Source organism: Adiantum capillus-veneris, chromosome 2 (genome assembly GCF_014529385.1).
Source record: "Adiantum capillus-veneris isolate H3 chromosome 2, ASM1452938v2, whole genome shotgun sequence".
NCBI classification, from domain to species: Eukaryota; Viridiplantae; Streptophyta; class Polypodiopsida; order Polypodiales; family Pteridaceae; genus Adiantum; species Adiantum capillus-veneris.
This window is the reverse complement of record NC_140932.1, coordinates 95,866,336-95,894,059: the sequence shown is the minus strand read 5'-3', so window position 1 is coordinate 95,894,059 and position 27,724 is coordinate 95,866,336. Positions and strand designations below refer to the sequence as shown.

Sequence of the window (27,724 nt, the reverse complement as noted above, 5' to 3'; positions counted from 1 at the left end):
CAAAGTAACTATGCATTTTATTGGGGTTGACGATTGCATGTATGTTGGCGACATCCTATTTCTTTGGTTCTACACATCTTTGTGGTTTTGCACATGCTTTGGATTTTTTCAATTTCTTTGAAACCCAAGGCCCATATAGTGATTGCATCTCTAGATCTTAGGACGATTTCTAAAAGTTTCCATGATGGTGATTTAATCTTTGAAAGCTTCAATTTGATACTTTCATATTTTGGATCTCGGTAATGTTTCCCCTTGTTTTCCAATTTCTGACAAGCTTGTAGACCTCCTTAATAGGGTCCCAGAGCTGCCTCTACACCTTCATAAACTTTTTCTACAAGCATTGATATCCTCGAGTCCAATGGAAACTCTATTATTTACCCACAATTTCTACCTTTTCAATCTCATACTCTTTTCGTTTGCGTTCTTTACATTTCCCCCTTATGCCTTTTTGGTCTCCAAGAGGCTTTTGAAGGCCTTCTTGCATCATACCCTTGAGCATCATTTGGTCTTTTGTTACCTCTTTGATTGGATCCATGGGTTTACTCTTAGTTGAGTTGGACGGTACCACCTCTACAATATTTAAGGTTGTTTTGTTATTGTTCTTGGGATTTTTTGGACAGTTCTAAAAGATTTCCCTCATTTCCTCCATAGTTTGGACAATACACTCGAGAAGTACTAGGTTTGTTTAGGACATTCATTCTTTCGATAGTCATTAACTTTGTAGTCATGAAATCCCCTTGTTCGTTTTTTAGGCTGTTGTTTTAGAGTTGGAGATCTCGTTTCGTTGGATGCAAGCAAATACACAACATTTGGCTCTAGAGGAGTATAATATGGCGATTGTACCGTAGGTACTTGCATGTATCATCCTTCTGTATACAAAGTCGAGCTACCATCATCATAAGGGGTAACCAAAACTTTGGCTTGTTCCTTGACTCATTCCTCAAGTTGTACCCACTTAACAAGGATTGCATTTCCACTCGGTAAAGGAGGTTGTGTCCCAAAACAAGCTAAGGTCTCTCCATTGCATGCATAGGCTTTGCAACTGGATTCATATCTAGTGGATTCCTATATGTAGGTTGTCCTATACTTTGACCTATAATAGCACTCATGTGTTGCATGATTTGTCCATTTCCCCTCAATGAAACATGATTTATGTTGTTTTGGTTGTCCTTACGCAAACCCTTCTCTCGCAACTCTGAACTTCAGCATTACCTCGTATTCTATTAAAGGAGATGTTTTTGCTAGATCCACTTGGATAGGTATAGCCACAGCCATGCTATCACTTGAAGCACATTTGCACAAATCAACGAAGATGGAGAGAGAGGTACAAATATTCTACTATTGTGGCAGATGCTCTATGCTTGATTCCCCCTTGTAAGTGTTCTCACCATTACAATGATACATAGAAGCCGCACAATATCCACCCATTCTCAATTGGGGTCATGCCACAAGTACAAGAACATTGGGGGAAGCCATCGACAAAAAGAGGACAAAAAATAGTCTCTTGTGTAAAGAGGGAAGAGAGTCTCCTTGCCCCTAAAGCCCATAGTAGCAACAACAGCAATTGAATTACAAGGAAAACATAGAAAGACGAAAACTCCTGTGGAGATGGATGGACATCCACATTTTTAAATAAGCCAATAAACAAATAATGATTATATCACAAAGGCAATTGGTACCACAAAAAGGCCACTCCATGGACATAAAAAGGATTGTAACTCGTTTTCTTAACTCACACAAATCAACCATTCTCTCCTTCATCACGAATGATACGCTTGCATTTTCTACATAGCCTCATGAGCATCTCATTGGCCCTTGATTTTCCCCCTGATTGCTATACTTAATCTACAATTTCTTTCTCACCTTTTTTCCAATTAATCTATTACTCTAATGAGGTCCATCTCATTATCTTTTCTCAGTTGTGTGATGACATCAAATTGTTACAAGATAAAATAAGTTGTACACAAAGCTAAATTAAAGCAAGAAACTAATGAATTGCCACGTTACAGCGCTGAAGGCCGGGTTTCTAAGATAGGACAGCCCTCAAAGAAAGACTTCATTGATTTATGAACCCTGCAAACATGAGAAACAGATATTGCAGAGCTTTTGGTGACAATCACACACCAAAACACCTAAAATTCAAGTCCTAGAAAGCTTAGACTTGTCGCAAGCGATTGTGACTGTACTCTCGCAAGCCAAGGCAGACGATACATGAAGTAGGCAGGCCTGCGGAGTGACAAGCTGAAATTGGAAATGTTTATGCACGCAAAAAATCTTGAGCTTTTGGAATGTGGCATGCCAAGAGGCTGTTGCTTTTGCATATACTGCCACAGAAAAGCAGATACACAAGTATCAAGAGCAGATTTGATAGCAAATCAAGTGCCTCCAGATGATTCCAAGCACACCACAACCCTCTGGAAAATTTCACAACTACCAAGTGAGTTACCTATCCAGATATATAGATAGCATCTTTCTTTTTATAATTAGGTCTCAACCACTCCTTTCATACATACAAACTGCTCTCGTATGTGAAACTGAATTAGACCTAAGGGCATTACCTTCTGCAAAACCTTAGCACTCACTTATCTTAGAAACAATCCCAAGAGACCTCAAATATCTATTCAACAAGTCTTGAACTTGAGACCTGACGCGAGCGCGCGCGCGCGAGAGAGAGAGAGAGAGAGAGAGAGAGAGAGAGAGAGAGAGAGGAATTTTTAATGTCGTGGGAAACTATCCCAAGAGACCTCAAGAGCTATTATTTCTCTGAAGAATAATCAATCAAATAATTAATAAGCAAAACAAAATCTTACAAAGAAAGTAACCAAGAGTAAAAGAATTTCATCTCAATCAAGTCCATCAAGCTAGCAATGTGTAAAGTGTGTAGCAAAGAATAAACTACTATCTATACAACAAAGCTCTCTAGAACAAAAAACTATGGACTGACTACCCAAAGATGTTACACCATGTACAAGGGGTGGGAGAGGTGGGGGTTAGTGAGTGCATGCATACGAGGGAGGGCAGCCCCACCTTAGTTATGGTTTTGTTGAAAAAGAATTATTCCCATATCAAACTAGAATAGTGTGTGTAGACGTAAGCGCTCTATTCTATTCCGATGCTGTCCTCTTCCCTGTAGACCTGTAGACCACTACCTTCTTTTTCTTCGAACCTGAATTGTCAATAGTGATCACCACTTTACCCGGCTCACTTGCTTTGAAAGAATTCCTTATGGGCTCTGTTGTTGAAGGTAACTTCTTTGGCTTTCGAATGATCACGGTATAAGTGTCAGGAACAAACTCCTCTCCATATACCACATCACCTCCAACAATCGAAATATCCCATATCAACGTGGAGCCGACCTACAAATTTAACAAAATACAACGAGCAAGTGATTAGAAACTTCACTGTTTTGATTGTTCCAGGTAATGAAAAAGTCACATACGGCGGGGGTCCACCCCTACAGCAAGCTCAGATGTAGTATGCCCAATCAATTGGAACAACCTCTCGTCTTGTAATGGTGTAAAAAGTTTTTCTTCTTACTATATTCACGCATATTTTATTTTTCTTCAAAGAGCTTCTTAAAGAGTTAAAAATTGTAACACATTGTGTTAACAAATTTGGCATTCGATGCATGTCCACAAGCATCGATAAACTGACGCAATCATTAATGTGAAGCGAAGGATGAAAGCACTCTTGCCTCTTATATGCCAATGTTGAGCTCCATCGTGGAAAAGGGACAGGAAATGGAATATGAAAAAAGTACGAAATCTACCTCCTCAATTGGCAGCTGAATTGATTGTTTATCACCAGCTTTAACAGTCATTTGCGAAATGTGTGCCTCCACGCCTTCAAAATCAGTATCATTTGGGCGACTCAATCCTCCATACTCTACGGGCACTTGATCAGGTGCAATGTACCTACAACACAAATTTTAGAGCAGGATAAATAAGCCTTCACTATAATCAACGCGATATTTTATCAATGAGCAAAAGGAATTGTGAAACCAATTTTCTTAGTTCACTTTTTGGGATGAGTGTGTTACTTGAAAAGAGTTTCGGTGCTTTTGCCAGGTCCAGCCCACACCACCTTGGGCTCCATTTTGAATACGCGGTATAAGGCAGGATAGTACCACCATGGCATGTTCAACACAATCTGCAAAACATTATCATTGGTAGAACACGAATTGAAAGTTATTGAGGACCATGACAGCATATAACCTCACACTAAAAATTGATGCTCTTTAACATAATTAAGTTAAAAACAAAATCCATCCGTTTAACAGTAGAAAATTGATTATATGAGCCAAAACAAGGAAAAATTACCAAAATACCAACATGCCAAATCACTAGAGCATAATTGTTTTTTACCAAAAGCTGTAAAGTGTAATGTATTGAGAAATGTTTTTCACAAATTTGAGGGGTATTTCAGGTATTTTGGCGGAACATACAAGCCATATTAGGAATTTTGATAAAATTCAAGGGCATATTGTGATTTGTCCAAATTTGAGGGGCATTATGGGAATTATAAAAATTACAGGGATATTTTGGGAATTTCAATGAATTTGAGGGTAAAGCTAATTTTCAAAATTAATCACTTCAAAACATTATTGTGCAGGTCATGGAACGAAGTTTTCAACTCAATATGTACGTAGCTACTGAAGCAACCTACCCATCATTCGACTCGACACATATTGTGCATGTGTGTTTTGTGTGTGTGTGTGTGTGTGTGTGTGTGTGTGTGTGTGTGTGTGTGTGTGTGTGTGTGTGTGTGTGTGTGTGTGTTTGGGTGTGCACTGTGTGTGTGTGTGTGTGTGTGACATACCTGTTTGGCGGCAAGCTCTGGGTAGTTGTCTTGCAGGAGTGAGACAAATTTCTTCATAGCCTGAGCTCCCTTGAGCAGACCAGGGGAATTCTGCAAGTCGATAACTTGGATGAATGAGTGAACACCACCTGGACAATCCAAAATAAATGTAAGTACCTCTCTCACGGCTTATAAACAAAATTGCTGTCAATAAACATAGATAAACAGTACATGCACAACAGTAAGATTTGGCTATGCCTACCTCATGTGCAAGTCACTGACTTATATTTTTTAGAGAAGGGGGGAACATCACTAAGAGACTTGTAATGAAAACATTTCATGACGAAGATGGAGTGTCGTGTCCTTGTTGATTCCCATTCTTTACAGATTTGCAGTTAAGGAGTGTATTGAAGCACAACGAAATTTTTCCCACATTACAACCTAATCAACTAGAGATTGAAGATCCACCAACTCTCGACGTCATGATAGAAATGAAAGATCGTAAAAAACAAATTCTCTTCTTCCTTGCAATCTTTTGCCGATGGGAGCGAGGCCTCGCCCCAGGGATAAAAACAATACTTGGCGCTTGCAAGGTCGGAGATGTACAGGTGCAGCATGAGTGCACACACACTTTGTAGTATGTACTAACTAGATCAGGTGGCAAGTAGAGAGTACCAGGCAAAGTAAACAATGGGGGACCAAAGAAGCCCTTCATTCAGGTCCCATCGGCAGGTGCCTCATCAAATTTACAAACAAGACAAAAATGGTACCCTTAACAAGTACAAGACACATCCATTAACATGATTGGACTAAAAGTGAGTATATACCAACTCACCTAAATTTGTGGGCCATTTATAAATTTTACCAACCAATATAGAGTCCCTACTACTTACTAAGGAAAACAGGTTGTGTGTAGCACATCAATCAAACCTTTGAATGACATCAACCTTACCTTAATTATCAAATCAAAGCTAAATACCAAGGAATATACTTGTTTGAATCATTTCAAAGAAACTTTATTGCTAAACTAGATTTCCTGTTTGGAACCCCCAAAAAAAGCTAACCTGGAGAGAAATCAAGATGGGATTTAATGCCCTGCTCCATCATCTGCACGCGCCAACGTAAAAACTTGCTAAATTGCGCCTTCTCGCATACTTCCTTGTTCTGGAAAACATTTCTATTGTAGCACACAGGGTGCCCCTCTTTGTCGACACCATGGAGGAATGCCCATTTCTCAAAGTCTTCCTTACCCTCAATTTCCTCCTCTTCAATACCGTCGGCATTAAACTCCTTCCTCCACTTCACAGTGCTCTTGAGCATGGAGAGTGTGTCATCGACTTTGAAGTGTCTCGCACGTAAGAACTTGAGCAGAAGGGCATCTGTCTTGTCATCTCCTTCATGGATAGGGATCCCCCATACGTAAAAATTCTTGGGGCCTTCTTCAACAGGGGGTTCTTCAATTAAGATCTCTCTTTTCTCGGTGACGACGGAATCAGTAGAGTCAATGGGGGCTTCTTCAGCAGGTGGAGGAGCAGCGGGTTCTTCAGTGACAGCAGGAACTTCAGTCTCTTCAGCCTCTACTTCTTCAATTGCACGGGACTCTGTTTCGACTGAAACAGGTGTCTCGGTCTCAGCTTCAGCAGAGGCAGGGGATTCTGCAACCGCAACCACCTTCTCTTCCACTTTCTTCTTAGGCTTCTTAAGAATGCTCTTGCTCTTAATGGCGTCCTCCACTTTCAGTCTGAAGGCTTCCAGGGCCTTCTTCTCTACCTCGGTTAAGTCCCCAACGCTATAGCTCTCCTCTTTGAAAGAGGGGGTTTCTGTAAGGGACTCACTGGGGGGGGCTTTCTCCTCCGTTTCCGCCTCTTCCTCTACCTTCTTCGCTTCTTCTTCATTGATAGGCTTCTTCGCTTCTTCTTTTCCCTCTGCAGCAGCTGCTGCCACTACCTCTTCCTTCACATCCTCCACTACTTTAGGGATTTCCTCCTGCTTCTTCTCAATTTTCTGCTCCTCCATTGAAAACCCACAAACCTGCGAACACACAGGGTTTCAAGCTAATTATATAAATATAAGTGAGAGTTTGTATGGCAAAGCTAAAGTTAGCTAGAAAGACGCACAATCCAACGGGAACAACTTGGAACAATAGCTAAATATAAAAAACTTTTAGGCGAAGGCGCTTAGCATCAACTATGCAGAGAGCCGTGATTAGCCTCTACGATTAGCAGGCTTGTGCAGAGTGCAATTTAGGGCTTTTAAGCGATGAATTGAAGCGGCCAATTTCAGCTCACATATCATAAACATTAAGCGAACTATAGCAGAAATCTTCCGTCAATTGTAGGAAGATATATATATGGCAATGAAAGGAAATTCCTGCCCCATCACTCAAAAGAAAATGTTCAGCCGAAGAAGAGAACTCACCTTGAATCTGCTGAAACTTGAGCTTGCGACGGAGACACACACACACACACACACACACACACACAGAGAGAGAGAGAGAGAGAGAGAGAGGGTGTTTGAGGGGCAAAATTAAGGCCCAACCCGCTATAAAGCATGCGAGGGACCTCCACAGAGAGTGGGCAATTAGTGAGTGTGTGGTGTGTATGTGTATGTGAGCCTAGATGAAGAAGAGGGAAATTAGTCAGTACGTTCGTGTATGTGTGTGTTAATGTTCTGAGAGAGAGGGGGGGAGAGGGGGATGGAGAGGAGCTACAGCGCATAAGGGAAGCCTTAAAGAGGGCCAATAGACAGGCCTTGAAGTGGAAAGCAATGCTTGGCTAGGCTGGCAGTTGATACAAACGATGTGTTAATGGAGAGATTAAGGCCCAAAGGGGATGTCTTTGGGCATTGTTCCCACTCCAATTGCTGATTACTAAGTGGGGGTCCCCAGCTTGTAGTCCACACTCTTTAAAAATTGGACGCCGGCTAAAGTTTAAACTACCCTTGCCTTCATTTTTTTTCAACTATTTTTTTTCAAAATTCTGTTTTTTTCCTTGCCCATTTGGCCTTTTCCCTTGCTGGAGCAATTGAGTGGGTAGTTACACATTCAAAACTTTTTTGCCATTTATTACAATAAGAGGAATCCAAAGGAGATTGAGTTTGCACATGAGAGAGTGCGAAACCCTAGTTCGCATGGCACACTAGCGGTGTCGGCTTCCCATAACTAGGGGAGATGTCCCTTCCAAGGAGAGCCCCCTTCTCCTCGACATGGCCTACCCCTATCTCAACCATCATTCATGCGCCCTTCATCCTCGTGCGAAATAACTCATATCCTCTCAACCCTCTTCTACCATGGTGCTCGTCTCCACTGTTAAGAAGTCTCCTCCAAACATAGTGCTTGCAAACTTCGTCCAGCAATTCATCCACAATGAGTCCCTTTAAGACAAGGTAGTCCTCAAATCTTAGACGGCACGAGAGGGTAGAGATCCTATTTGGGGAGGCTTCATAGATAACTTGACCGGTCCTACCATCGACCTTCAAGAAGCATGCGATTCAATGTTGTCAAAGACTCTGCCACCGTCGGCTAGGTCTAGTAAGCTCACATGCTTACTGCCAACTATGTCGATTTAGCAATAAGAATTTTACATCCTCAAACACATGCTTTAAGAGGGATGTTGGTTGGGCTTCATCCCCAATTGCATTTTTATGTCAAAGGATGATATTACAATGGTTACCTCAAGGAGCAAGGTGGAGTGCATATAGACTTTATCACATAATCACCATCTAATTGTTTTCAACACTTTTGAAATGGATGTCAAGGATCTCTCCTCTCTATCTATTCAAATGGATCAAGGAATTTAAGCCCGATGATTTCTCCCATTGAAAGTATCTTGTGTGGGTGGCAACGTCTAGCCTCCTTCAATACCACGGTCATCTCAAGGTATTGGGTCAAAACTGAGAAAAGTGCTAGGAGTTAGGTCGTTCAAGGATCCATCATGGCATCATGGCTAGCAACCAACACACACACACACACACTCCTCCTTGATTCCTCAAATCCTCCCTTTGAGCGACCTATGAATCATAGCAACCCGCTCCCTTCGAGCCACACCTTAAAGTAACCACCAATTGAAAAATCTAATAAACAAAAGGTGCCAGATTGGGAAAGGAATTTCTCCAATAGATTCTTAGTGTTGACCACTCTCAACAAAGTAGTTGAGGCACTTAACTAGAGCTCACTTATCTACGAATCTATATTAATACACTAGGCAAGTTATCTTCCTTAGAGGGTCCTCTTACAATGATTGTTTTTATTTCCTATATGGGCAAGCGCTCTGTGACATTGCTTGGAAAGAAAATGGCTACAAATGCCACCTATATTTAGGCTTGAAAAAAAAGATAGGGGTAAGTATTGAGCTTTTGAGAAAGGTGTTGCACAACTTTTTGATAGTCCAAGAAATAAATATTTCAATCTCTATCCAATATCTGTGTGCCATCACATGTGCAAAATCTTTGCTCTTCTTACGATCATAAAATTTTGAGAAAGGATGTAGAAGCCACTTTCACTCCATCAATATGCCTAGAGGTAACACCCCTTTTGTTAAGGTTCAAGCCAACTCTCCGGACAACCATCGCACTGACTATACTAACCTTACCTATTCTTTTGATCATATAGAACAATAAGGGAGTATTGAGACATTCCCAATCCTCACCAAGAGCTCCACCAACACTCTACGTGTGCTCTTCTTTTCTCTTAGGAACATTGAATGCTACCATTGTCACAAGAAAGGACACATGAAGAAACATCATCATTTATTGCAAAGAGAAAATGGTAAAGCCATGTTGTAATTCTTGCACCTCTATGTGGGCCTATGCTGCATAAGTCTCTAGGGGGGACATTATATTTCTTGACTTTCATAGATGATTCTACTGAAAAGGTGTGGGTCTACCTCTTGAAGAGTAGAGACGAAGTTTTTGCTACATTCCAGAAGTTCCTAGCGATGGTAAAGAACCAGTGAGCAAGAAGTTGAAGGCTTTCCGCACTAACAATGGGGGAGAGTACGGCTCTAGTGAGTTTAAGGACTTCTGTAGCAAAGGAGGCATTAGAGAATAGTTTACTACATCGTACACACCATATCAAAATGGTGTTGTTGAGCGTATGAATAGAACTATTCTAAAGAGGGTCACTTCCATGCTATCTATGGAAAATTTACCTAAAGAGTTTTGGGGAGAGGCTATTATGACAATGGTGCATATAATCAATAGGTCACCTAGTATACCGTTGGATTACAAGATTCTATAAGAGATGTAGACAACTAAGAAGCCTAATTATGATAGATTACATGTGTTTGGGTGTGAGACATTCTTACATGTGCCTAAAGATCTTAGAAAGAAGCTAGACCCCAAGTCACACAAATGCATTTTCATTGGCTATGGTGCAGATGAAGAGATGGGTTATCATCTCTGACACCCAGAATCTTGGAGAGTTAATTGCAACTCACAAGTGATCTTCAATGAATTAGAGATGCACAGATAGCCTGTGAAAGAGTTTGAATATTGCAAAGTAAGATTCTAGGACGTGCCTCAAGTCTAGTTACGCAAATAGCTGAGTCTACAAGCAATGTACCTACCACTAGTAATGCTCTAGAGAGAGCTAGTGATGCTCCTAAGAGAGTATAATCTAGCAATCACATAGTGAGGAGATTTGCACATGTATCTCGTGCCCTAAAGCCATTTCAACCATGATTAGACTATCACTGACTAACGAAGAGCCTACATGCTACTAAGAGGTTATTAAGATGGAAGATAGCATGAAGTGGGAGCAGGCAATGCAATCTGAGTATAAGTCAATTATGGCTAATGAAACTTGGGAATTGATAGAGTTGCCAAAGGGCAAACAAGCATTGCCTTGCAAATGGGTGTATAAGAAGAAGTACACGGCAGAAGATCTCGTGCCTAAGTATAAGGCTAGATTGGTTGCTAAGGGTTTCAAGCAAAAGAAAGTCATGGATTTCGATGAGATTTTATCTCCAGTGGTTAAGATAACGGCATTGCACCTTGTGCTTGGACTAGTAGCCACTGAGGACATGGAACTTGTTATGATGGACATGATGCCTGTTTGCCAGAGGGCAAACAAGCATTGCCTTGCAAATGGGTGTATAAGAAGAAGTACACGGCAGAAGATCTCGAGCCTAAGTATAAGGCTAGATTGGTTGCTAAGGGTTTCAAGCAAAAGAAAGTCATCGATTTCGATGAGATTTTATCTCCAGTGGTTAAGATGACTGCATTGCACCTTGTGCTTGGACTAGTAGCCACTGAGGACATGGAACTTGTCATGATGGACATGAAGATGATTTTCCTTCATGGGGATCTTAATGAGGATGTCTACATGAAACAACTAGAGGGTTTTGAAGTCAAACCTAAGAAGCCTATGAGGGTAGAACTAGTGTTTAAATTGCATAAGGAATCGTATGGCTTAAAAGAAGGCTCAAGGTTTGAAATGTACATGTAGTCCCAAGGGTATGAAAGGAGCCAAGAAGATCACTGCTTGTATACCAAGAAGTTGAACGATGGTTCACTTACCATCTTGATGCTCTATGATGATATGTTCATTGTTGGGAAGATTAAAGATGAGATTGCCATTTTGAAGAAGTCACTTAGCATGTAGTTTTCTATGAAGGATTTGGGAGACACAAGTCACTTTCTTGGTATGTGTATCAAGAGGGATAGAAAATGTGGAATACTGGAGTTGTCTTGAGAAATGTAAATTCACAAGGTCTTGCAATATCTTAATATGGAGGAGGGAAGGATACATTGAGTGCCCAAATGCATGCATATGAAAAAATTGGCAAGAATGATGCTCCAAGCTAAATGTTGAGAAGGCAAAAATGGCCAAGGTGTCATATTCTTCAGCAGTCGACAATCTTATGTATGCTATGATAGCCATAAGAATGGACATTACTTTTGCAATGGGAGTGGTTAGCAGATTATGAAAAATCTTAGCACAAAGCACTGGGAAGGGGTGAAGCACATCTTGAGATATATGAAAGGTACGACAGACAAGTGCTTACGCTTTGGGAATAATGATGCATCCATTGTGGGTTACACGGATGCATATTATGTGGGTTGTGTGGATACTTGAAGATCCAAATCTAGCTATGTTTTCTATTTGCTGGAGCAGTTGTGTCATGGAGATCATTTCTCCAAAACTGTATGTCATCTTCCACCACCAAAGCAGAGTATAAGGCAATTTTTGATGCTAGCAAGGAAGTTGTATGGTTAGTTGGCCTAGTGGGAGATCTTGGCATTACTCAGACTCTAGTGTTGCATTGTGATAGTTAGAGTGCGATTGCTTTAGCAAAGAACCCCATGTTTCACTCCAAGTCAAAACCACAGAAGTCTCCTATCATGTGATACGCGACACATTGGCTAGCAAGCACATTGATATGGATGACAACGCGGTAGATACTCTCACAAAGAGCCTACCCTCTGAGAGGTTTGCACATTGCAAGGAGATGATGGGTGTAGAGTGAAGCCACAAGATTTCTTCACAGTTATACATATGTACATACATATGCCACTTTGTACTTCAAGTGGGAGATTGTTAGGGTTCAAGCCAACTGGTTCGGATACCCATCACACTCACCGTACTAACCTTACCTATTATTTTGATCATATAGAGCAATAAGTAGTAGTGAGGCATTCCCAATCCTCCTTATGGAAAGCTTCACCAACACTCCGTGTGTGCTCTTCTTCCCTCTCGCACTCCACACGCACCATGCACTCTTCACCTTTCTCCCTCTATGAAGAGGTCTTGTCTTAACCCAATCTTAAAGGCCCCCAACTCTCCTCCCCCGCCCTCCTTCCCCATCCAAGAGAAAAGGGCCTCTCTTCTAGAGGGCCTTCAAAAAATCATTTACTCTTGGCCATAATTGTAGCAAGTAAGCATGCAATCTGCATAGGCCCATTGGAATAAATGCAAAAAATTCATATGATTGATACTCAACATAAAAAACCATACACTTTGATCAAGTTTGACGACCACTTTGGATATCCCCCATGAAGGAGTACGAGCGGAAGTGCGACACGAGAGAGAGTGCGAGAAGAAGAGCACAACGATATGGTGAACTCGCTCTACTGTAATGTGTAGAGCATAGTGAGTTCTTATTAGGTTTTTACAAAAGAATATGTGTGCATACCTGGCGGCCCGCCCACTTACCTGGGCGACCACATTGGGCTTTATACCCCAACAACCTCCCACTTAAAGTCCAATGTGGTACTTTAAGTGTGAGAGAAGCTACTATACAAGCTAATATACAAGAGATGTAGAGAAGTGATGTACTACCCCACACCTAACTGCTTGCGAAAATGCACAAAGCTCTCTGGGGGAAGTCCTTTTGTAAGTAGATCAACAGGATTTTCTGTGGTGTGAACTTTGACAAGCTGAAGTTGCTTATCCTCGAGCATTTCCCTGATGAAATGATACTTCACATCCACATGCTTTGTCTTTGAGTGATAAACTGGATTGCGAGCCAATTGTACAGCACTTTGACTATCACAATATAACACAAGCATCTCTTCTTTGATTCCCAAATCTGTTACTAGTCGATTAAGCCAAATTGATTCTTTGCATGCCTCTGATGCTGCAACATATTCAGCCTCTGTAGTAGACTGAGTAACACAATCTTGTAATCTAGAACGCCATGATACTGCTCCACCAGCCAATGTAAAGACATACCCTGACGTAGAACTTCGGTTGTCTAAGTCACCTGCATAATCTGAGTCTGTAAAACCCTTTACACTTAGCTCCTGACTCCCATAGCATATACGCATACTCTTTGTAGCTTTCAGGTATCTCAATATTCCTTTCACTGCCTCCCAATGTTTCTTGCCTGGGTTTGACATGTATCGACTTACTACTCCCACTGCAAATGCAATGTCTGGGCGAGTAGCAATCATTGCATACATCAAACTACCCACTGCAGACGCATATGGAATCTTATCCATTTCAGCTTGTTCTTCCTCAGACACAGGACAATCTTGTTTGCTAAGTTTCACATATGGTGGCAATGGAACACTCAGTGCCTTTCCCTTCTCCATATTGAAACGTTGCAAAACCTTGTCAATATACTCTGTTTGAGATAACCAAATCAACTTCTTTGATCTGTCTCTCTCAATGCACATACCAAGTATAGGACATATGTCCAAGAAGGGAATGGAAATCTTGTCTCGTTCTGGTTATTTGCCTGGCTTTTCATTTAATGATTTTTAATTCTGTAAACATTGTCTGTATGGTAAGCAAACACAGCAGCCACATAAGCATAGAAGCAGTAGAAGAGATACACAGTTGGCACTTGTTCATAGTGATTTGTGTGGACCTATGCCTAACCTATCTCTAGGGGGAGCTTCTTACTTTATGACATTTATAGATGATTACTCGAGGAAAGTATGGGTTTACTTTCTCAAGCACAAGGATGAAGCGTTTAGTGTTTTCAAAACGTTTGTGACACTTGTGGAGAATCAGAGTGGCAAGAAGCTTTAATGCTTACGCACTGACAATGGTGGAGAGTATGTTTCAAAGGCCTTTCAGGAATTTTGTGAGTCAAAAGGTATAAAACGTGAACTTACTGCTCCTTACAATCCTCCTCAAAATGGTGTTGTTGAGAGGATGAATAGGACCATACAAGAGAAGGTCAGAAGTATGTTGTCTAATGCACAACTGCCAAATGGGTTTTGGGCTGAAGCTGTATCAACAGCTGTTCATCTTGTAAATAGATCTCCTAGCAAGGTTTTGCAGAAGGATTCAGTGCCAAAGATGGTATGGTCAGGCAAAATGCCCTCATACAAGCATCTCAGAGTCTTTGGCTGTGAGGCATATACTCACGTTCCAAAGGAATTTAGGAACAAACTTGAGCCAAAGAGTAGAAAGTGCATCTTTCTAGGCTATGGTAATTCTGGTGAGATGGGGTACAGACTTTGGGATCCCGAATCCAGAAAGGTTGTCCGCAGCAATGATGTTCACTTTAATGAATCCAAATATCATTCTAAACCAGAGAGGGTTGAGGAGATTAGAAGAGTTGTCTTCCAAGTAGATGGACCTACACGTGCAAGACAAAATGTCAGGGCTCAAGAGGAGCAAGGACAGGATAGAGTGGAACCACAGGTTGTGGCTGAGCCTGAGCCACCTATTGTGCGTAGATCTGGACGTGTCACGTGACCTCCTTATAGGTTTGTTCCATCTATGAACTATGTCATGTTGACTGATTGCAATGAGCCTTCATGTTACAAGGAAGCAGTGCAAATGAAGGACTCCGGGAATTGGCAATTGGCCATGCAGTCAGAGATGACAGCTCTGCATAAAAACAAGACATGGAAGCTAGTTAAATTACCACAGGGCAAAAAGGCTCTACCTTGTAAATGGGTTTATAGGTATAAGATCACCGCTCATGATAGTCAGCCAAAGTACGAAGCGAGGCTTGTTGCCAAGGGCTTTAAGCAAGAACAAGGCATTGACTTTGATGAAGTCTTCTCTCCGGTGGTCAAGATGACTACATTGAGATGCTTTCTTGCATTAGTTGCCATATTAGATTTGGTGTTGCACCAAATGGATGTCAAGAAAGCGTTCTTGCATGGTGATTTAGATGTGGAAATTTACATGCAGCAGCCAGAAGGGTTTGTTGAGAAAGGCAAGGAAGATTGGGTATGCCAGTTGTTAAAGAGTCTTTATGGCTTAAAACAATCACCAAGGGCATGGTACCATAAATTCCACAAGTTTATGCTTTCTCAAGGCTACAAACGTAGTGAGTTCGATCACTGTCTATATACAAAGAAGGCTAAGGATGGTAGTTGGCTGATCCTTATTTTGTATGTGGATGACATGTTGATTGTTGGCAAGCACTTGGAAGAAATTTCAGCTTTGAAGTCAAAGATGGCAAAATCGTTTGACATGAAAGACATGGGTGAGGCAAGTCATATACTTGGTATGCGCATTGAGAGAGACAGATCAAAGAAGTTGATTTGGTTATCTCAAACAGAGTATATTGACAAGGTTTTGCAACGTTTCAATATGGAGAAGGGAAAGGCACTGAGTGTTCCATTGCCACCATATGTGAAACTTAGCAGACAAGATTTCCATTCCCTTCTTCGACATATGTCCTAACCGGCTATGCCACAAAGAAACGTTCGGCTGCTCGGTTACATTGATTACATTTTTAGAGACATTTGATACATAAATCATGTAAAGTCCTCCAGACTTTACTCCATGTGCTACTATCATAGAACCCTTGGATATCTTCCACATGTTCTGTCCAAAAGTGGTGACGTAGCCACCATCATCAAGTAAGCCTGTGCTGATCAAGCTCTTTGTAATTGCGGGAACATGTCTCACATTCTTCAGCGTGAAAGAAGAGCCATTCTGAAACTTCAATTGAACATCTCCAACACCTAAGATCTCACATGTCTGCCCATTGCCTAGCCGAACATGATCTTTAGTGGTCACATAAGAGGTAAACCACTCCTTGTTTGGAGACACATGAAGTGATGCCCCTGAGTCTATAATCCAGTCACTCAGTGCATTTCCATCAGATGCTGTAAGAAGAGCTGAGTCCATTGTATTCTTCAAGAAGTAGATGTCTCCTGACACTAGACTGTCATCCTCTGCAACAGTGTTTGTCACATTTATTTCTTGAATCTTCACTGAGGACTTGTTCTTCTCACCATGGTCTTCAGCTTTCTCTTTGCCTTTTTCTGCTTTCCATTCTCTGCAGTCTCTTTTCATGTAACCCTTCTTGCCACAATGGTAGCATTCTATGTCACTCTTGCCTTTAGCACTGCGGGACTTGCTACGAGACTGATTCCTCTTTGTACTTTTCTTTGGTCCTTCCCCTGACAACTAAGGTTGTTCCTTTGCCTTTGTCCATTGTCTTTCTATTGGTTTCTTCAGTAAGCAGACTTCCTTCTACACCTGCTATGTTCAAACCATCTGGAGGTGCAGAATTACTCAAAGCTGTACGAAAAGTGTCCCAACTTTCCGGCAATGTGATCAACAGGAACATAGCTCTAACAGGTTCATCAAACTTGACACCTTGAGTTGACAACTGACTATAGATTGTGTTGAATTCATTCAGATGATTGGACATAGGTGTCCCTTCTTTCATCTTCAAGTCAACAAGCTTCTTAAGCCAGTATACCTGTGAAGCTGCACTCTGCTTCTCATAAAGATCACTCAGCTTTAACCATGCTTGATAAGCCGACATCTCGTCTGCTACATTGAAGTAAACGCTTTCTGCCAAAGTCAGCATAATGGTAGAAAGTGCCAATTCATCCATTTCGCTCCATTCATCTTCGTCCATATCTTTTGGTTTTATCCCCTTGAGCTTTATAGGTTTTATCTGCTTCTTTTGTACCAACACGTGCCAAATCTGCTTCTTCCACAATGGGAAATTGGTTCCATCCAGCTTCTTGATATTGTAAAGAGCAGTGTCCTGTGATCTAGCCATAGCTACGCTTCACAGTGGTTTACTTTCCTGGGAAAAATTCGGCAGAGTTTCCCCTGTAAACTGACTCTGAACCAATATCAACCTGTCAAATGAACCAAGAAAGCTTCAAATTCTGCATAAATTTTGGCAGAGTCTCCTTTGTAAAATGGCTCTGGTGTACTCAAAAACAGACCAAAAACAGCTCAAAAAACACTGTCTCTCTGACACTGTAAGCTGCGGGTAAACCTGTCCTGCACCTGTACTGTCTCTCACTGTCCTGTCACTGTCCTGTAAGCATAGACTGCGACAATGCCTCAATGGCAGTAAAGCAAAGATGCAATCCCAACTGTCTAACTCACAGTCAATACATCCTAGCTGCCTATCTAAGGGTGCTCGAGGGATCACTCCAAGACCTGTATCACCGAAAGGATCTCAACATTCGAGAATCCCCCAGCTCAATAAAACCTCACTCGACCCTCAACAAAGGCTGTAGTAAATCTGACAGTACATAGACTTTCAACAAAGTCATACATCCACAAATTTCCCACTATATGCTGTAACCGCTGCGGCGGTTGTTTGCTGCGTGACTCACAACCAGCAAACCCTCAACAGACATACATCATCTCTGACAATACATCCCATGTGGAAGTACCTGCAATGTCAGGATGAAATCTGGAATATCAAGCAGCAAACACAAGCTACCTGATGAACTAGTGGATGTCGCCTACAGTCTGTGTGTAGATGCGCCCGTGTCGTATGTGACACGCCTCCAAGAACTGTGAGCCGTCCTTCGATGTGTAGACAGCCACAAATCAACACTCTGGGAGTGTCGATATCCTCAACACCTGCAGTCGTAGGCCGAAAACCCCAAATTTGCAGAGTCGGATCTGCACCCGTCGAGACCACGTAGTCGAAAATGGCCTGCACAGACCTTTGTCGAAGCCGAACGGTGGCCGAGATGACCTCAGAATGAAATTCTGACGACACCAAGACCTTCGGGTTCTCCCACGAGATTTGGGGCCGTGTCTTCGCCTGTCGAATTTCACTCCAATCTGAGCTGGTGACTCTAGCCTCCTGCAGTGCTGCCCCGAGCCTCGATCTGAGCTCTGATACCAGTTGAAGGAGTACGAGCGGAAGTGTGACGCGAGAGAGAATGCGAGAAGAAGAGCACGACGATATGGTGAACTCTTTCTACTGTAATGTGTAGAGCATAGTGAGTTCTTATTAGGTTTTTACAAAAGAATATGTGTACATACCTGGCGGCCCGCCCACTTACCTGGGCGACCACATTGGGCTTTATACCCCAACACCCCACACTTTCCCAACTAATCGAAGGAAATTCCTTTAGCTATATTAAAAATGTTTTATTTTTGGATGGCTATTAATTTAAGAAGCACATGCACTTCTCCTCTAGTGGAGAGTCGAGGCATGACCTTGGCCTTTCAAGCATAAAGCTTTCATTCTAATGCAATCTTCTGAGAAAGAGAAAAGCTGTCGTCGATCTTTTCCCTTAAAAACCATGAACAAAGATTCCTAGCCTCTCTCGTAGCTCAAGTTATGAGCAAAATAGTGACCTGCAATCAATCTACCCGAAACTGAGAAACCTGCTTCTCTCTCTCTCTCTCTCTCTCTCTCTCTCTCTCTCTCTCTCTCTCTCAACTCATAGAAAGATCAATCTCTCACCCCTTGTGGCTTGTGGAGCTCAACCCCTTTCCACCTTGATATATGAGCTCTATGTGATAAGCTCACAATGCCTTCATAGCCATGGAAGCTCCTAGCTTTGATCTGCTGCAAATGTGACCTTCACCGGGAAGAGGGAAACGTGGAGAGAGTAGTAGCACTTTAACCTCGACTCTAATACCACTTGAAGAGTGTACGATGCGTGCATAGTGAGAGGGAGAAGAATCGCAGACACGGGAGCTCTCAGTAAGGATTAGGATGCCTCACAATTTGTATTGTTATATATGATCAAAAGAATAGATAAGGTTAGTATGGTGAGTTTGATGGATGTTCGACCAATTGGCATGAACCCTAATACCAAAACACTCTCACATCGTTTGTAGGAGGTGCCTCTGAACCTAAGATCGCAAAGCCGTGAGTAACTCTGGTGCCTCAAATTTTTGACCATGCATAGTCCAAGAGTTAATTGTCATGTATGTAACTTGCTAATTTGCACATGGAAATGGTTGCCCAGTTTGGATGACCAGATGATGCACTTGCTTGCCATCTTCTCATAGAATTTCATCCATAAAAAACGGTCTATCATCCTCATATGCAAGGCCGATCTCAAATGAAGGTGACTTAGAAACATGAGATCAACCACCACAAAGACGAACTAGACTTGGTTTGCCTATTTGCACTTGCAAGTTTGATATCAAATTTGAACATTACAAACATTGCGATTCTTGCATATACAGGAGCTTTGGTGGCACCAATATCTTTGTAAAAGGCAAGCTACGTGGTTACAACTATCCACCTTTGCAAGTTTGATATCAAATTTGAACATTACAAACATTGTGATCCTTGCATATACAAGAGCTTTGGTGGCACCACTATCTTCTTAAAAGGCAAGCTACTTGGTTACAACTATCCACCTTTGTTTATCCAAATGGGATATGTAGTCTCTCTCTCTCTCTCTCTCTCTCTCTCTCTCTCTCTCTCTCTCTCTCTCTCTCTCTCTCTCTCTCTCTCTCTCAAAATATCCATATAATTTGTGCAAATAAAAAATACCCCTCAAAATTTACTAAATTTTCAAAACACCCATCATATTTTTTGAAAGGCCCTTTTAACTCTCACTTGTTAATCTCATAAACATCTCTAAAGACTTTTTTCGGCAGCCCTCTATAGAAAAGTTGGTTCTCCCTCAATAGAAGATGATAGAGCTCAGGATGGTATTGTGGACTATCAAGATGAAATGGTTCATAATTTGTAGACACAAATGTCTCTACTTGTGAGCCCACTGACGAAAATTGGTTCTAGCATATTTTGGAAATTGAAGGGTATTTTTGGGAATTTCCACATATTTTCCCTACCTTTGTTGCTCACAAAACATTTGATTGTCGTGCTCTCTCTCTCTCTCTCTCTCACACACACACACACACACACACACACACACACACACACGCGCGCGCACACACACACACGCACGCACACACATGTTTGGATAATAGAAGAGATTGGGTTGAGTTGGTAGTATGTTCAATTGATGATCTACCATTAGTCCAAGAGAAGTCTTTATTGATTGCTTGTAGTGCTTGCAAGCTAGGATTACTTTGCTTAGACTCATCATGGAGTGAACGGATTTAATTGTTAGTCATTTCTTCCCTCAACATGGTGAGTATTTGGGTCCGAGTTTGGGGGGCAACAGTTTCTTTGAGATTAGCATAGCGGCTATGTCTACTTGCAATCGAGCAGAGGTGGAGATGGAAAGTAGGTGTGGGTTGGCGAGGAGTGGGTGTATGGGTGTGGGAAAGTGGCGGGCTTACCCTACTTCGATTTCTTGCTTTGTCGATGCATTGTGACTTGCTCTCCTTGTCATCCATGAGAGCCTCGACAATGTAGTGCTTACCTGCTTCGATGATCGGCACGGTTATTTGGTGGCCCAAGCCTTACGCTACCCTCACGCGAGCCTTTGGGAGCTTGCGACTATAATTGCTACAAGTCTTGCGATTATTTTGTGATTCCTTGTTCTACTAAGGCTTGTTTCATGCTTGATGGACCTTGAATCACTTTGGGGGCCTAGGCACCTAAGGGGGGAGCCTCCTTTTATAGAGTTGGACTTAGTTTTTGCATCGGATGGCAAAAATCATGGCACCGACTATTGCTCATATGCAAGGATCCATGAGAAAGCCCTCAAGCTAGCCCCTTTTGGAAAGCGCACTTTGACGAAAGAGCTACTACACAGTGTGAATGCCTTTAGTCAAGATAAGGGTGGCGATGGTGCTCAACCTTTTTCTAAGGCTTGTGTCACATTGAGGCATGCACTCACCTTGAGTTAGCCAGTTGATCAGTCAGATAGTTTTCACACTAACATATCTTGAAAACTAGGCCACTCACTTCAACAAGTGGCACTTAGCCAAGGGATATTGATTCTAGATTTTGTTTAGAGTAGCAAGGTAGAGGAGCCAGTTCAGAGGCACTAAAAACAATGCATAATCTGGGGGGGACGGGGGGATTTTTGCAGGATTGGTCAAATTTGAAATTTGAAAATTGCACGAGATTCCTCATGAAGAGACGAGTTAGGTAATACCAAGATTGATATTTTTTTTATTACATTTGGATTGTCAATTTGAGAAAGTTTGACATTTGAGGCTTTTTATGGGTTAGAGATGCCCAAGGAGTAGTAGTTGGACGATTTTCAACAAATCACAACACATAAGCAAGATTCCAAGTATATTTCAAGTTTTTGACTCTAAATTGGGGGGGGGGGGTTTGTTTGCTTTTTACATGTATGCTTGTCACAACTGGCTTCTTGGACCTTTATGAAGCCTCTATACATGCATTGTGTAAGGTGTAAGCTTTGTCCTAGAGTACTAGAGTGAGTCAAGGAGGAAAAAGTGGAATTATCCCACATGTATTGGTGCAAGGTTGTAGAGCTATTTAGAGCTCATTTCATTTCATGAATAGACATAAGTCTATTTTGCATTAGATCTCTCTTGTTTATAGTGAGCTTGTGATGGGTTAGAAAATACACGAGTGAGTCAAGGAGGAAAAAGGTGGAATTATCCCACATGTATTGGTGCCAGGTTGTAGAGCTATTTAAAGCTCATTTCATTTCATGAATAGACATAAGTCTATTTTGCATTACATCTCTCTTGTTTATAGTGAGCTTGTGATGGGTTAGAAAATACACAAGATCGTGTTTATGAGTTCAAGTTAATCTATCTTGGAACCTAATTTGCTTGAGTGATAATTTAACCGAGACACACACTTGTGTGTGCGATGTTTCTCTTTCATCCACCCTAGCTAGCATGATCCCATTCCCATCAAGTGGTATCAGAGCGCCATGGTTTGCTAGCTAGGTTCATTAGTATGCATTTGTGTGATTAACATTACCTAATCTTCATTTGCACTAGCTTAATAATTCCAATCCCTAATCGTCACTTAGGCAAGAGCATGCTCCACTACACTTTGGCAATTAGGTGAAGGGGAACTCGCATTTAGCATTGGTTGTGTGTACAATTTCTCAATTAGTGTGCATTTTGTGCTCATTTTTAGTCTACTTTGTGTTGATATAATTCTCATTGTAATCATCATCACTTTGTGCCATTCATGTGTGTGCAAAGCTCTTTTTGACACCTTTTCGTAGAGCTCTCACATGCTTCAATCACACCTCTTTTGGCTATCTTATTAAGCTCTCAAAATCCCTTCTTTTTTCCTGCTATAGACTACTCAATTTTTGAAAATCAAGACCATTAACTTCTTTTAATTGCCCCCCTAGTTTTAGGTGTGTGTGACAGAATTAGAGTTTGTGTTTGTGTGTGTGTTTTAATGGTGGGAACCACACTTGGAAAGAAGTCAAAGACCACGCCCCCAATTTGCGCTCGACGGCCTTCAGAGAGGGAAAAATTGTGATGCATAAGAAGTAGGTCCTGATCAATAGGCGGCTTCTTAGCGATTCACAACTTCACGAGTCACCAAAATAGTGGGTCTCTCAAGCCTTACACACATTTCTGAGTCTCGAGGGTCACCTTGCACTTGCACACTCTCATCTCCATTGGCACACCTACTCGCTTGTCATGAAGCAACCACCTGCCACCTCCAATCCAAGGGCTATGACCCCGCCCATTCCTGCCTACTACGTCATCATCTGCAGCTTTGCGTTCGAGCCCAAGTCGGTCCTACCTTCTCGGCCCTTTGCTTCACAACTACAACCATTTTCTCATTGACATACAAAGGAGGCTTCAAGTATTGAAGAGAAAGGTAGAAAACCTTCATCAACGGTTTCTTTGAGCATACAAAGCAAAGAATTGTGAAGTGGAGCTTCACAAATTGAACTCTCTCTCTCTCTCTCTCTCTCTCTCTCTCTCTCTCTCTCTCTCTCTCTCTCTCTCTCTCATTCATTAAAATTTTAACATCTTGCAGCCAAGCCCAATAACTTAAAATAATTTTTCTATCATTTCTACGGAGAATTTGTGCTTGTGTAAAGAGGTAGACACTATCTAGGTGAGTCTCCTAAGCTAAGACCCCTCTATCAGCACAATGGAAGAGAAGGGGCTTGGGAAATTTAACGGGGAGGGTTTTCATGCTTGGCAAACCAAGTTGAAAGGCTACTTAATGAAAAAGCAGTTGTGGGGAATAGTCAAGCCAATGCTCACTGATCCGACATCTACTACTGGTGCACAAGTTTTGACACGAGCTATGAGTGCACAAAATCAAGCCAAAGACGAGCAGGCATTAGGAATCATAGAACTTTGGAGCTAGGAAAAAGAAGTGTACAAATTGCAAATGGAACATAAAGAAGACATTGCATCTTGGTCAATCGCCTCAAAAGCATGACCACACAACTAGCTTATGTAAATAATGGAGTACCAGAGGGGGACAAAATCGCGGTTCTTTTAGCAGCCTTACCACCCAGTTTTGACCAGATAATGACCATCATTGAGGAGAAGGATCCAATGCCAGATTTCCAAGATGTAATCAACTCTTTAATGTCCGAGGAGAAGAAGCAAGGGAGGAAGGAGGAGCTTTTGCAATTAGCTCTAGTAACAAAACTTGTTTCAAGTGTGGGAAAGAAGGGCACATAGCAAAGGATTGTCTAGCATTGAAGACTTGCAGCATTGTGGGAAGAAGGGTCACCTTCCCTCCAAGTGTTTCAAAAGGGACAGAGGCAACACCATCAGAAATCCAAGGCCCAAAGTGTAATTGGCAGAAGAAGACAAAGACAAAGATGAAGAAGAAGCCGGCAATAGCCTTCTGGTCTATGATGACATTCTCTAGCTTTTGTTTTGGCATTTCCCTTTGAGTCGTATTTATTTGGAGATAGCTTGGATTAACTTGGTCCCATTTTTATACATCTATTTGCGGGGAGGTGTTGAGCATCTCTTGGATTAGAGATAGTTTGTCTCCTGGATTGGAGATGTTCTTTTTGCTCCTAGATTGGAGTGTCCCAGAGTTGTCAATTTCTTCAGTTTCTTCCGAGTCCAAACCTCAAGGGGAGGATTGTAAGGTGTGAGCTTTGTCCTAGGGTACTAGAGTGAGTCAAAGAGGGAAAAGGTGGAATTATCCCACATGTATTGGTGCAAGGCTTTAGAGCTACTTAAAGCTCATTTCATGAATGAATAAACATAAGTCTATTTTGCATTACATCTCTCTTGTTTATAAGTGAACTTGTGATGGGTTAGCAAATACTCAAGATCGTGTTTATGAGTCCAAGTTCATCTATCTTGGAACCTAATTCGCTTGAGTGATAATTTAACCTACACACACTCACTTGTGTGCGCGATGTTTCTCTTTCATCCACCCTAGCTAGCATGATCCCATTCCCATCACATTGGTGGGCTCCTTTTCGAAGCTAGCCATGACCTTGAAAAGTTGGTTGAGGTAGTGCAACTGCACATCTGACAAGTTGAAAAATTCACCAATTGCTTTTTAGCAAACAAATGGGTGTTGTCCCCTTAGCATGGCTACGTTGTGCTCGACCAGTGACACCACCTAAAGAAAAAAGGGATGGTAGGCTTCATTTTCAAAACTCTACCATTTTTACTAGGCCACAAGTTGGCATTCATGGGCAAATTTGAGATATGCAACTTGCAACACATGTCATGAACAAACCCTACTACATTATTGGCTATCATCATTTGTAGGCTAAAGGGGCCATAACATGGGGTCGGGTGGATTTCACCTGTGCTACTCCATTTTGAGCAAGGAGGGACACATTCCATAGTGGCAATCAAGTCTAAACTGAGCCTAGCATAAATGACCCTTCACAGGCTGAGATTGATGGGATTTATTGCGGTCTCATGTATCCAAAAGTGGTGCCAATAGTGTTGACGTCGCGGGCTAGTTTAAAGGCAAAGATGCTAGCGCAAGTTGAACTAGAATCTATTAAACTTAAACTAGCTACTTTAGCCACGAATAATCTCATCGCTTTCACTACCCACAAACTGGACCTGCTTTTACTTTATATTTTGGGGGGTCGCCTTTCCACCTATTAGAACCCATCCCACTAATGGCCCCTGTACCCTAGATTGATAATTGTATCAGGTGTATAAACTCTTTCTTATTTAATATAAATTTTCTTTGTCAAAGAAAAACACTAGTATTTTTGGCATATTGAAATGAGACCCAACATGCATCATTTGTAGGTGTCGTGTCCACTTAGTGTCGTGTCCACTTAGGGGGCTTGACTCTCCTATGACACAACACCCCTCCCCCTTTCCCTTGCTCACTAGGTGGCACTAGGTCTTTAAGACTCTATGCTATGGGGATTAATAGTGGGGGGTAGTGTTAGAAAAAAATCAGGGTCTAGTGTATTTTAACCGGCTGAAATTATAAAATCCCCAGTTTGAGCTTGCTTTTAAGAAAACCGATAACACAAGTTTTAGTGTAATTACCGGCAAAAGCTTCAAAGTTTGACCTGAAAACCGGGAGAATTTCAAGTTTCCCCTTATTTTGATCGGTTAGGAAAAATGTATTTTTCTAGCCCCGGTGGGGGGTGATTGGAATGCATCACAAGGAAGAGGGGGGATAAAGTAGAAATTTGCATGGTGTCAACTAGCACCCTTCTTGTAAGAGCCGAATGCACTTACCATCATGTCGGCATGCACATGTTGACTACAATAGGCATTTAAACACACACACAACTATCAACATGGACAAAATCCCTTGTCCAAATTTACTTTCGTCAAAACTAGATGGTTGCATGCTCCTAGTGATATCCCCCCCCCCCCCCCCCCCCCCAAAAAAAAAAAAACAAAAAAAAAATAATAATAAAATGAAATAAATAAATAAAATTGCCTTTTCCCCTTTGTGTGGAACAAACTCCACCTCTAATGTCATCAAACTCTTAGGACTTGGTCGCGTGAGGCTGCCAAGCAGCTAGCCTGCCCAGTCACTCAGTTTCCATTCACTAAATGATGGCTAAATGATTACCTCAGGAGAGCAAGTCAACTTCTCAAGTAGAAGGCGTTCAAAGGGAGGGGGTTCCCCGAGCGGGGCGGCTGCTCTGGTTTAGTGAGAATCTCACTTCACTCGAGGTGATTATTGAGTATCTTGCAGCTCATGAGGTCCAAACGCTGTTTACGAGGTGATGTGATTGCATTTTCTCTCTCTAGTTTACCTGCTAGTAATCGGTTGATGAGCAAGCTCCTGCGCTCATGCGACCAGGCTCTTATCTTTTAATTATAGTGAAGTTGGAAAGCTCCACCAAGCTACTCTTTGGTGGTTCTATTTGAACTTTGCCAACAAGAAGCAACAAAATTACGGAGCTAGCTCATGAACATCCTTGCATGTGAAAGTGCTCTTATTTGACAAGTGTACATTGCAAGTAGGTTGTGAAAATTTCAAACTCACTTGCTTTTGCTTGGGCTTTGTGGGCTGTAGCCTCGTAAAAAGCATAAATAAAAAAGGGTGTTGATACTATATAGGTGGTGGTGGTGGTGGTGGTGGTGATGATGATGAGGATCTAGTCTTTTGAAGGGAAGGCCCACTATCCATCATCATGAGTATGGGTACAGCAAGGCATGGTCAACTATACAATGAGGTATCTAATTTTGCTTGAGAAAGCATAAAGAGACAGCGGTATTGTTATCACCTTTGGGGGCCAAGTTTAGTGTTTGTGTTGTGAGTGCTACCTCCTTCATGGGAACGTGCATTTGCATGCCCTCTTGCCCCGCTCATTTATTTGGTTTCCTCACCCACAATCTCCAATTTGCTTTGTCACTTGTTGGCCAGTTCTTGCCCCTCCCCCCTCCTCCTTCACATGCACATGTGCCCCACCATTAAAGTAGAGGGTGTGCTTGCCCCCATCTCACCAATGACTATCTATCACTCATGCTAGGGCATGTTCCCATCGACAACTGTGGATGAAAGCCCTTGCACATGAGACGCCATGGTGAAGCATTTCAAAGCAGCAAGAGTTTACCTCACGAGTCACCATGAAAGTGTGCTCTACGTCTCTTCCATTTTTCAGCTAAACTTAGCCCATGAATATCGTGTTACATGGGATCATGCACAACCATGTCAGAGAATGTCCTATGGATCTAATAATTTGTCTTCTCAATGATTTCTACGTCAAATGTGGTAGAGTAGACCGCTTGTCTCTTTCTACTTGAAAAGCTCAATAGCATTTTTGTAAAATTTGTAATAACTTCATAAGGATCTACCTTCTCCAAAGATGACCAAAGTTACCTCCATAAGGCAGAGTTTTGCGGATCACGACAAAGGCCATGGGTTTCTATACCATGGGTCCCTAATGTTCACTGAGCCACAGGTAGCTCTTAGCTTTTGGCTTTCCAAAGAGAGCCAAAAAGTCTTCGAAAGTCAACGAGTGCTAGCGCAATTGGAAGAGTCATAGC

The 27,724-nt window shown here is 41.8% G+C and overlaps 1 protein-coding gene across 1 annotated transcript; it reads right to left on the bottom strand.

Annotated features, from left to right (window-relative positions):
• Positions 1 to 2,818: 2,818 nt before the first annotated feature.
• Positions 2,819 to 7,555, bottom strand: LOC147463236 (patellin-6-like). Its single transcript, XM_086487800.1, has 6 exons — positions 7,216 to 7,555; positions 5,862 to 6,828; positions 4,819 to 4,946; positions 4,040 to 4,149; positions 3,770 to 3,914; positions 2,819 to 3,356 (listed from the first exon to the last, which is right to left on the bottom strand). Exons 2-6 carry the CDS (start codon positions 6,811 to 6,813, stop codon positions 3,105 to 3,107), a joined length of 1,587 nt encoding a protein of 528 aa, XP_086343926.1. The 5' UTR covers positions 6,814 to 6,828; positions 7,216 to 7,555; the 3' UTR covers positions 2,819 to 3,104.
• Positions 7,556 to 27,724: the final 20,169 nt, after the last annotated feature.

What these genes read in the sequence shown, in the direction of transcription:
- LOC147463236 (XM_086487800.1), bottom strand. Translation starts at nt 6,813, where the DNA reads ATGGAGGAGCAGAAAATTGAGAAGAAGCAGGAGGAAATCCCTAAAGTA. An exon ending in CCATCTTGATTTCTCTCCAG is followed by an intron (nt 4,947 to 5,861) that starts GTTAGCTTTTTT and finishes TGGATTGTCCAG; the next exon opens with GTGGTGTTCACTCATTCATC. An exon ending in TTCAGCTGCCAATTGAGGAG is followed by an intron (nt 3,357 to 3,769) that starts GTAGATTTCGTA and finishes TTAAATTTGTAG; the next exon opens with GTCGGCTCCACGTTGATATG.